The sequence below is a fragment of the Octodon degus genome, unplaced genomic scaffold (genome assembly GCF_000260255.1).
Source record: "Octodon degus isolate 3935 unplaced genomic scaffold, OctDeg1.0 scaffold00382, whole genome shotgun sequence".
NCBI classification, from domain to species: domain Eukaryota; kingdom Metazoa; phylum Chordata; class Mammalia; order Rodentia; family Octodontidae; genus Octodon; species Octodon degus.
The window spans coordinates 161,840-173,115 of record NW_004524958.1 but is presented as its reverse complement, the minus strand read 5'-3'; the positions used below and the strand labels follow the sequence as shown (position 1 = coordinate 173,115).

Below are 11,276 nucleotides of genomic sequence, written 5' to 3'. Positions count from 1 at the left end.
CGGCGCTGGGGCCTCTCCCCAGCTGGACGCCGCCTCCACCCCAGCCCGAGCGAGCTGGCTGCAGAAATGCAGGAAGAACCCCAGTTTCCAGAGGTGAAGGCCGGGGTCAGGCTGCAGACCCTGAAGGACGAGCGAGTGTAGGCGAGGCCCATGTCAGGGCCAGGGTCGTGCTGAACACCAGGTCCCGGGATGCAGTGGGGTGGGGTGGGAGGCGGGCCCCTTCTGAGGGAACTGGCCAGGGCTCTTCAGGAAGGGACCACTCTGTAGAGTCGCTTCTGTGTGGATTCCGGGTTTCGAGTCCAGCGGTGGACAGGGAGGGTGCAGTTGAGATCGCCTGGCCTCAGCTCAGGCGTGCTGGCCTTGACCTCTCAGAGCTCACCCTGAAACCCTAAGCCTCTTGGTCTAATTGACACCACCTGCCGTCTGTGTAGGCCCAGGGAACAGCGACATCAGATTCCTCCTTGAGTTGTTTCTTGTCTTCCTCTCCTGAGCTGGGTTGTGGAGTGGAAGGAATCAGACAGCTGGCCCTTGTGACTGCCAGAGTTAGTGGCAGACAGGGTCCGAGGGTGTGTGTCCCTAGGAGTACTGGCCCCCCACCCCCGCCCCGCACCTGTGGCCTTGGACGAGGCGGCTTGCCCTGTGTTCCCACTGGGTGGAACAGGTGGTAATAAAAGCAGTAACATCAGCGGAAGGCTCTTGGTGCTTTTCTTGCGGAGTCAAAATTCCTGGAAAGGCCCAGGAGCCAGGCGGTGCCTTCCAGTGCTGTGACCTTGCGTGTGTCACTTCCCGTTTCCCAGGCTGTTACCTCCTCGGCCCAGTGAAGCAGCGAACAAGGTCGGGATTCCTGGACAAACCCAGTCCTTGGAGACTGCAGACAGGTGGCCCAAGGTGCTGCTGTGCTGTGCAGCGCCAGCCTGAGAGGGAGAGCAGGGTTTCTAGGTCACTCTACCCCTTCCCAGAGCAACTCAGAGCTGAGCAGGAGACCAGGCAGAGAGCTGGGGAGACTGCCACAGTAACCTGGGTGCCCCAGGAGCGGGAGGGGTGGCTGTATTGGCTGAAGAGGAGGGAGTCAGCCTAGAGGACCCCAAGACCTATGGGAGGGTGTCTGGGTGCGCAACCAAAGAGTCTAGTAGTCATTGATGGACACATAGGGCCTACCGTTTTGGGGGACTGCTTCAAAGGTCCCTCAAACCCTTCTTGTGTCTGATGTGCACTGGCGCTGTGCCTGGTGGTCACACCTCTAAGCACGAAGAGCCCCCAGGACTGGGGTGGTCACCCCACACTAACAGCTTAGAGTTCCCTGACAGGAATGCCACCTGCTCCATTGACTCCATTCTTTGGCTTTGGTGGGGCCAGGACATGATCTGTCCTGAAGGCTGCTCAGTCAGTCTCTAATTGGCTAGGGTCTCTCGGCTCCAGATGCATGGGGTACCTTGTCCTGAGGACCCCAGTTATCCGTCTGGGGAACTTCAGCTCCAGGGGAGGGGCAGGGGTACCCTCTGGGTGGAGCCATAGGAGTCAGCGCCTGTCCTTGTGGAGTAGAATGAGCTGTTCTGTGCCCAAGGGCCTGGGGGCCTGCGAGCTTCCCTGGTGGCTCCTGCCTTGGCTTTTTGCTTTTTCCCCTTGAACTGCACACCAGTGGCTTTCCTCCTGTGGTGAGGGGGGAGGCCTGGCCTTACCGTAGATGACACCGGGGACCTAAGAGACTTGCAGTGAAGTCCTGCCCCAGGGCCCACCGCTCAGAGCCATGGGCTCCCAAGCTGCTGCGTACGCTCTGTGCTGGGCAGTGCAGGGGATCCCAGGTGGTGCCATGGGGCTCAAGCTGGACTTCATAGCTGTGGGGGGAAGAGAGGCAGGTGGGGAGATGTGGCTCCAGCTCTGGGGTGCAGTGACAGTACCATGGCCACCCCAGGCTGGATCTTGGCCTCCTCGGCTCCGAGGCAGGGCAGTACTGGTATTCACTGGCTGCTCCTTCGCCATGTCTGTCCTGAGGGGCTGGGGCCATCACTCGGGACCTGCTGTAAGCAGGGGTCCCCACTGCCCTCAGCATAAGCTCCTCTGGTTTCCTAACTGCCCCTGAGGTGCATGCTGGAGAGGCTGCCCACTGCCTTCTGTCGGGCCCGGTGGCTTAGCGGATCAGGCCAGGGCTTATGTGCTTAGTGAGCCCTGGGATCAGGGCCTGCAGCGGGGTGGGAGAGCAGGCGGAGGGGCACTCCCCGGGGCACCAGGGCTGGCCCTGTGCGGCGGGCCTTTTGCTGTTGAAACATCGCTTTCATAAGCAGTTGCAGGCGCCTCAGAGGAGTGGAAGGTACAGAGCATTCTCGTGCCCCCCCAGCCGCCTCTGTCAACATCCCGATCAGTGCCTGTAACCATCCAGAGTCCACTGCGGCCTCCCGGAAGCTTTTGTTTGGTTTTGGCAGTTCCCAGGTCCTCTGGTTTGAGAAGAGCAGTCAGCTCTGCAGGTGTGGGGACAGCTGCTGGTCAGGGGCCCCTGCCATCAGGGATCTGCCCCACTTCGGGCACCAGGAAGCTGGGTGACGTTGGCAAAGTCTTATGGAGCAGGGGTGGTGGCTGCAGCTGAGACCAAGCTTTGCGCGTCTGTCTAACCTGGCCAAGCAACCTGAGGTGATACTGGCCACTTGCTCCTGTCCTGCAACGGGACCAGAGAGCCCTCACTGCTTCCAGCTATGTCTGAGCAGAGCACAGGAGGTGTGCAGGACAGGCGGTGCTGGCTGGGCCCTGCAGATGGGTCCCCAAGACCCTCTCCCCAAGGCTGGATTGAAGTCTGTGTGTGGGTGTAGCCCAGCAGCCAGGGAGCCTTGAGAAGAGGAGATGAAGGAGGGGTATGGGGCTCAGGGGTGGCAAGAGATGGAGGATTTGTCATCTAGTCGGGCGCCTGGGCAGTCCAGAGAGGGTAGAGCAGCCGCCGCCTGATGCCTGAGCTGTCCCTGCCTCTGAGTCCTGCTCTGGGGCCCGCCAGTGGCTTCCTTCTCTGGATTGCTTTATTCTAGACTTTCTTAGAGGCAGCATCTGACACTAGGGCTCGGTGCTCGACCTCTGCAGTGGATCCTTTCAAGGCTGCACTCACTGGACAGACTTCCTGCCGGCTGACACTGACACTTGGCGCCCCCGCTTTGGGGCTCTTGTGACTGTCCTGGCCCAGCCGCTGGGTGCCTCCCCACCCGGGTGCGTGTCGCCTTCCCCGCTGTGCGGGCCTGGTGCCCGGCGGGGTGCTCCAGCAGTGGTGTCTCCCCTGGGCTGTGTGCTCTTCTCGTGGCTGCCTGCATGCTGTCGAGCGCAGCAGCACTCAGGGCCCGTGCCCAGCTCTCAGTGGGCTGCTGGACCTGCATGGTTTGTGCTGAGACAGTGTTGGTCCTGCTGTGGGAGGTGCAGCTGAGTTGCAGCAGCATCTGGCAGCAGGAAGGGTCAGGTGTCTGTCAGCGACAGGTGGCCAGGGGCACAGGCTGTGGGAGGGAGGGTCCCGAGGAGCCTCAGGGATTGGTGCTGCTTCTCAGCCTGCACCCAGCCCCAGTGCTGCCTGGAGAGCAGGGTGGGAGGAGGGGAGATTGGCAGCCGAAGAAAGGGGATAATTGGCGGGCAGGTATCCAGGGGGTGGGCGGTTCTAATAACAACAATAATAACAATAATTCGCCTCGGTTTTAATAGAGCTGAGAGGGAGTGCTAATTGGATTGCTCAAGGGCCCCTCTGGGTGGCTCTGCGGGGAGGTCAGCGGGGTGGCCGGGACCAGCTCCAGCTGGAGCAGCCGGTGGCCCTGACTCACCTGGGTGATCAGATCACGCTGAGGCTGCCATGAGGTCCCCCTGAGGTGCCCACCCTACGCCTGCTACGAAGGCCTGGGAGTAGGTGCAGGGAACACAGGCTGGGACATGCGGCTCGGTAGCTGTGAGGGTCACGTGGGTGAGCAGTCTCAGCAGTCTCAGCCTCGCAGGAGCCCCACTGCTCCCCACCGGGGTCTGTCCTGATCCTCACAACTAAGCTGGCACCTCCTGGTGCCAGTCCTGGCTGGCAGTGGGTGTCAGAGGCTCCAGTTCCCAGTGCTGCTGCGCAGAGAGCGGCGGAAGTGTCCTGCGAGGCCCAGTGCACAGTGTCATGTCACCGCCGGGTCAGGGTCTCGGGCGCGGCTTAGCAGTGAGCCTAGAGGCCCCATCCTCCCCGCAGGGCCCGTGCGGCGCTCTCAGCCCATGGGCGAGTGCATCTCCCTGTGTGGGGAGTCAGCAAGCCGTCTGCAGAGCCAGGTGGTCAGCAGCGGACGTGCGGGGCTGTGGACCACTGGGCAGCCCCGGACCGCCAGCACTCCCCGCGCCCTGCTGCGCTCCCGGGCCAGCGTCCGGTGATGGGCAGGCCTGTGTGCTGCCCTCTGCCCCAGCCGCAGGAAGCCAAGCTTGAGGCCTGGGCGACTCCGGCCAGGAAGCCCCTGTGCTTGGGAGCCAGGCTGATTGTTGCAGTGCAAACGTTATCACCCTTGGCAGAGGAAGCAAAGGCGGAAGACACCTCTCCCTCCAACCTCGCCCCTGGCTGTGCCTGGCATGGGCTCGTCTGTGTTTACCTCATGCATTTTAAATGTGTGTGGTATTGTAACATTTTAGAAGTTCGCTTTCCTTTAAAGATACTTGCATCCGAAAGCGTGCTTTTTTGAAGTGCCCTGTGCAGGGGTTTCAGTGCAGCCAGCCTTGAAGTTGCGTAGCCATTGCCGCCGTCCAGCCCAGACATCTTCGTCACCCCTGAGAAACCCCTGCCTGCTAGGTAGCTCATTCCTCCCCACCCCAGCCTGGGGCAGCCATCAGTCTGCCTCCTGCCCAGGCCTGACCTGGGGGCACCTGGCGCTCCTGTGTCGCGTGTGTCTCCCGGGGTTGCTGGCTTGGACACTCGGTGTCATCTGACGACTGTGTGTCTGGGTGGCCTAAGAAGCGAGTCCTCGTGAGGCAGATTAGCAGAGGAGTGTGCGCATCTTACTCTAACTGGAGAATGGCAGGCGTCCTGGAAGGTGGCCCTCAGCACAGTCTGGCCTGGGCTGCGGGGGGCAGTGGCTGTGTGGCCGGGCTTTGCTGGCCAGCCTGCTTCCTTCCTCCAGAGCCTTTGTGCAGGCAGCCGCCTCGGCGGCTCCTGGTCGGGGCCTCATTCCCAGCGGGGTCTCTAGGTCCTACCAGCCAGTGCAGCAGGCTGAGGCAGGAGGACCAAAAGTTCTGGCCCAGCCTGGTCAGTTTAGCAATTTACTTATTTTTAAAGATTTACTTATTTGTTTGCTACAGGGTCTCACTGTGCAGCTTAGACTCACCATGATCCTTCTGTCTCAGCCTCCCCAGTGCCTGGATTACAGGCACGCACCATCACCATGCCTTGTTTCAGTGGCCGGCATGGCATGGCGCGGTGCAGGGCTGGCATAGCTTGTGGTACTGGGGATTGAACGTGGGTCCTTCTGCTTGCCAGGCAGGCACTTAGACCACTGAGCTATCTCCTTGGCCCTGGTTTAGCAATTTAGCTAAGGTCTTGTTTCCAAATAAAAGAAAAGAAAGGGCTGCGGATGGAGCTCAGTGCAAAAGCCATGGGCTCAGTCTTGTTGCTTGGGGGTGTGTGTGGGGGAATGTCTTGCTCTGCTGTGTAGATAAGGCCACAGAAGAGGTGCCCTGCGGTGCCAGCTCCTGACCTGTGCCCGGGTAGGGTCTGTGGGTAGGCAGAGCCAGTCTGTGGGGTACCAGCCTCCGCCTCTGGGGCAGGTCCCTGGTTGGCCTCCCCCCTCCCCTCTGGGGATGGACCTTGCTGGGACCTGTGGGTGTTTGGGTTGCCACTGGGTCAGGATTAATCCCGAGCTGCACTCTATGGGGCAGCACCATGGAGGGTGCCCAGGGCGCAACAGGAACTAGCAGGTGGGGGAGATGCGGGCTGACTTGCCTGGACTGGCTAGGCCAGAGGGTGCCCCAGAGGCCAGCTCGTGGTGGTGCTGTGAGTCTGTGGGCTGTGGAGGTGGGCAGCTTTATGGCCCTCAGCCCAGTCTACCTGGGACTCTGGAGTCTAGAAAGCCACCTTGGTCCCCAGTGCCTGAGTCCCATGCCCCCAACAGCAGGGCTGTCTGGACATCCGTACCCCTGTAGGGAGGGCCTTGCAGGCTGGGTCATGTGCCAGGCCTGCCTTGTCCCAGAGAATGGAGCAAAGGCTTCTCATGGGACTGGTAATGTGCTTGGGCTCCGCAGCTCACGTTCAGGCCCTCCTGTCCCTGAGAGGACACAGGCATGGCGTGGGGTCACTCACCCTGGGCCCCGTCCAAGCTGCGCCCCACACTGTTGCTGTTCTTCAGCAGCTGCAAGAATGGGCTTCACACAGCGTTGCCTTTTCTAGTCCTGTCCCATCTGTGACCCATGACCCCTGTCCTGTGTCTTGGCCTCTTCTGCAGGGACCCAGACATGGAGCTGCGGGAAGAGGCCTGGTCTCCGGGGCCGCTGGACTCCGAGGACCAGCAAATGGCCAGTCACGAGAACCCAGGTGAGGTGGCCACCGCCCTCCTGCTTGGGGCCCTCTATCTGGGCCTCCCACCCTCTCCCCAGTCAGGACAGTACCCTGCCGTTCTCCCTAGCCAACATGCTTTCGACCAGGACACCAGGGGTCCACGTGGAGGCACTGGGTACGTGGTGAGGTGGGAACTCGAGACTTGCACTCATTTCGGGGCAGTGACGTCCCCCTGGGCTGCTGTGTTAACAAGGCACTGCTTCACTGGTGAAACCCACCTGGGGGCTGCGGGCCACGCCTGCAGCCCTGTCGCCCCCCTCCCTCCTCCAAGGTGGTGCTGCCCAAGGAGAAGAAGGCCACTCGAGGCAGTAGGCTGCTGTATGCTACCTGGGCAGGTGGCCTTGCCTGGGGCACAGCTTTTGTGACAGTACCTGCCTGGTACCCTCATCTTGCTGCTGGGCCTCCATACAGGGACATGGATGCTACATCTGCTCCCGTAGACCACGGTGACTGTCCACACTCCTGCCCCTGGCTCATCCTGACGCCAGGCAGCTGGCCTCCAAGGCCGTTTCCCAACGTTCTTGAAGCTTGGAACTTTTGTACTTTTGGTCTTGCTTCAGTATTTCCAGAGCATGCACCCTGATTGCCCAGGCCAGCACTGTCACTGAGGTGGACTCTGGGCGCCCTGTGTCACTGCAGCCCCACCTGTGGAGTTGGAGCCCAAGGCCGCCGCCTTGCTCAGCCCCACTTCCATGGCGCTTGGTAGCCCGCAGGGCCTGGTGGGAGCGGCAGTGGTGCTGATGGTGTCCGGGCTCTGGGATGTCCACAGAAACAGCAGGCTGTGTCTGCCCGAGGCGCGATCCCAGCCAGGGTCCGAGGGGCCTCACAGGACAGTGGCCTCCTGCCACGCAGCACCGGCCTGGGATCACCCAGGAGCTCTGCCATCTCCCTGATCCCCATGTCCTGAACTGCATTGCAGCACCCCATGGGCTCTGGGCCGGGCAGGGTCCTTCCCAGGCGTGGGGAGAGTGGAGGTCCTGCCGCAGACAGGGCGCCTGGCTCCCTGCCCCAGAAGTGCAGGAAGCTTTTCCACAAAGCAAGCCATGGAAACACCAAGGTGGGGCCCAGGGGCAAACAGCAGGAAAGAGAAGAACAGCCAGAGCCGGGGGCAAGGGTCAGCTCTGTGTGCGAGGCCGGCGGAAGTGGGGTGCACAGACTGCACCTTACGAGGAATTGAAGTGATGCGGAAGGTGGTTGTCACAGGAAGCGGAAACCAGCAGACAGGAAGGAATGCTGAGGGCAGGCAGAGGAAGGCCTCACGCGCGAGGAGAAGCTCGGAGCAGAAGAGCAGGCCGGACGGAGACCCTCCAGGATCACGCACACTCCGAGAGCACCCAGGGCTCCTGTTCTAGCACTGTGGGAGGCCGAGGCAGGAGGATCGAGAGTTTGAGCCCAGCAGGGCCAGCGTGTGTGAAGCGTGGGTCTGGGGCCTCGTCCTGCCTGTGTCTGCTCAGGGGAAGCACTGCTGGCTGGACATGGGGAGGTCAGGCAGGCCCCCCTTCACATCCCTGGCCTCATGGGTGCGGCCCGTGCCCGCCAGGTGCTCCTGGAGCCCAGGGTGCAGTGCTTCACTTTGTCCACAATGTTGAGGAGACGTTTGTAGTGAGGGGAGTGTGAACCGTGCAGGTTGTCCATGCGGCAGGCAGGCTCGGCCTCGCGCCCTCCTGGGCCTGGAGAGCTCGCCCTTGATGGCTCGTGGTTCACTCTCTGCCTCTAGGTCCTGCGCTTCTGACTTACAACTTTTGTTTCCTTTCTTACTTTGGTACTGGAGATTGAACTCAGGGCTTTTGTACTTTTAAATTTTGAGCTAAGTTGCCAAACTAGTCTTGAACTTGTGATGCTTTTGTCGCAGCCTCCCAGGGCGCTGGGATGAGTGGTGCGGGCACAGCTGGCTTGGTTCCTGGGAGCCAACAGGGAGCCAGCTCTGCCGCAGTGCCCCTCCCCACCGTCCTCTTTAACAGTAACCCTGAAGGGTGGCGTCCTCAAGCCTGGGGTGGGGTTGTGGGAGGGCGAGTCCACCAGGAGCTGTGCCCCTGGGAGCCTGCCCAGATGGCGCTCTGCTGGAGCAGTGCACGTGGGCACCCTGCTGGGCTGCTTGCTGACCCTGCACCCTGGGCCTCCGGGTGCAGGGCTTCGCCCCAGAGCGACCAGTGCACAGCGGCACCTCACAAGGGTTTGATGTGCGGATGCTCGGTGGTCCTCCCAGTGTCACCTGTCTCTGGTGGCCCAGGGCACTTGTACTGGGAAGCTCTGCAGGGAATGAAGACCTGGTCGGTGTGATGGTATTCTTGCTCTAGACAGAGCCTTCAGGGTGGGGAGCATGTGGGATGGAGGCTGCAGACCGAGGCTGTGCCCTGATGGCCAGGGCCTGCTGTGGTGCCCAGACCTGAAGCCAGGACTGCGCTCCGCAGCCGGCGCGCCCAGCAGAGGCTTGGCGATCAGCACGCGCCTGCCTGCACGGTGTGCTGCGCTGCGCAGAGGGTGCGAGGGCGCAGCCCCTTCCTGTCTTTGATGTGCTCCTCCTGGGCCTGTCAGAGATGGGTCTGCTGTGGAGCTCGGCCAGTGGGGAGCCTCTCGGAGCCCTGGGCAGCCCTGCACCAAGCCCCTGACCTGCCCTTTTCCCTTGCTTTCCAGTGGACATCCTCATCATGGATGAGGATGACGTCCCCAGCTGGCCCCCCACCAAGCTGTCCCCGCCTCCAACAGCGCCCCCTGCGGGGCCCCCACCCCGGCCGCGCCCACCAGCACCCTACATCTGCAATGAGTGTGGCAAGAGCTTTAGCCACTGGTCGAAGCTGACGCGCCACCAGCGCACGCACACGGGCGAGCGGCCGAACGCGTGCACCGACTGCGGCAAGACCTTCTCGCAGAGCTCTCACCTGGTGCAGCACCGCCGCATCCACACGGGCGAGAAGCCCTACGCCTGCTCCGAGTGCGGCAAGCGCTTCAGCTGGAGCTCCAACCTCATGCAGCACCAGCGCATCCACACGGGCGAGAAGCCCTACGCCTGCCCCGACTGCGGCCGGAGCTTCACGCAGAGCAAGAGCCTGGCCAAGCACCGGCGCTCTCACAGCGGCCTCAAGCCCTTTGTATGCCCGCGCTGTGGCCGCGGCTTCAGCCAGCCCAAGAGTCTGGCCCGCCACCTGCGGCTGCACCCTGAGCTCGCGGGCCCCGGCGTGGCGGCGCGCGTGCTGGCAGCCTCCGTGCGGCGAGCCCAGGCGCCTGAGGCGGCAGCGGCTGCAGACGGCGAGATCGCCATCCCGGTGGGCGACGGCGAGGGCATCATCGTGGTGGGCGCCCCGGGCGAGGGCGCGGGCGCGGCGGCTGTGGCCGTGGGTGGTGGAGGTGCCCGGGCTGCAGGGGCGCCAAGGTCTCGCCGAGCGCCTGCGCCTAAGCCCTACCTGTGCGCGGAGTGTGGGAAGGGCTTTGGCCACGCAGCGGGGCTGCTGGCGCACCAGCGCGCGCAGCATGGCGACGGCCCAGGCGCCGCAGGCGGCGAGGAGCCTGCGCACATCTGCGTGGAGTGTGGTGAGGGCTTTGTGCAGGGCGCAGCCCTGCGCAGGCACAAGCGCGTACACGCAGTGGGTGCCCCCACGATCTGCGGCGGCTGTGGACAGAGCTTCTATGGCGCAGGTGGCGAGGACGCAGATGCGGACGCCGAGGACGGTGCGCCCCGCTGCCCTGAGTGTCGTACTGGGGATGCCCGGTAGGGCCGGGGGTGCCCGGGGGCAGAGGGGACCCTCGGGCTGGTGTAGCAGATGAGGCCGGAGACTAGAGAGACGGACCCAGGGCTGCGGTGGGCGAGGGCACCTGCCTGCCACAGCTGGAGACCACCTCGCTGGAGGCTGGCGGAACCGAGGGAAGAGGAAGGGGCCTTCCCCTCCCAGATTTTCTTTTAATCATATCCACCTTGTTGACCCTGTCCTCCATTCTTTTTCCTTCCCTGCGCGTCTTATCGATTTTCTGGCCCAAGTCATCCTCCCCTCCTGGATTTGGGGTGTGCCGGGAGGGAAGCAGAACTAGCGCTTTCTCCCAGAGTGGCCTCCATTCCAGGCAGGGGCCCTGACTGAGCGTGGTAGGCGAGGGTGCGTGACAATAAATGGCACTATTGGTTGTCCTTGGTGTGTGTTTCTTGCACTGGGGTGGGGTGAAGGGCAGCAGCCAGGTTGGTACTGGCCAGCCCTGAGTGTGCGTACTCGGTGCTCACACACGGGCAGTGGGCACGCGAGCCAGGAGTCAAACCAGGCCTTGGAAGCGTTACCACCTGTTGGGCCCTTCCCCAGATGCCAGGCAAAGCACATTTGCTGCCGCGTCCTGGCCAGAGGGCAGTGGTGCAGCAGAGGAATTGCCCACTGCTGTCCCTTTGGTGCAGGGGTGTGCTGCTATTGGGTGGCTTCACGCCTTGACTCAAGTCCCACCTCCTGCAGGCTGAGGTGAACTCGGTGAACGCAGCGGGCACCTCTGCCTGCTCCTCTGGGTGACCTACCTCGTGATCCCAGCAGCCAGTTTCTGCCTGTCGTGAGGGAGACCAGCTGCCAAGGGCTGTACAGGTGTGGGGGTGGGGATGGTCTGGGTGGAGGTGTCTTGTGAGGTGCTTCTGAGGTCAGGGAGCTGGTAGGTGAGAGGCAAAGGGCAGAGACCCCCACCGTGTTCTGGTCTGAACTGTGTGCTCTGGGAACGCCCATCCCACCAGCCCAGGGTCCTACGGTGTCTGGAGTGTGCAGGTTGCGGAGAATACTCATGCTTGAGGAAA

The 11,276-nt window shown here is 62.7% G+C and overlaps 1 protein-coding gene across 1 annotated transcript in view; it reads left to right on the top strand.

Annotated features, from left to right (window-relative positions):
- Positions 1-10,640, top strand: part of Znf787 (zinc finger protein 787) — an 11,336-nt gene extending 696 nt beyond the window's left edge. Inside the window, exons 2-3 of the mRNA XM_004648304.2 lie at positions 6,411-6,499; positions 9,158-10,640. Coding sequence (XP_004648361.1) covers positions 6,421-6,499; positions 9,158-10,233 — 1,155 coding nt within the window. The 5' untranslated portion in view covers positions 6,411-6,420 and the 3' untranslated portion in view covers positions 10,234-10,640. The remainder of the gene's footprint in view (positions 1-6,410; positions 6,500-9,157) is intronic.
- Positions 10,641-11,276: the final 636 nt, after the last annotated feature.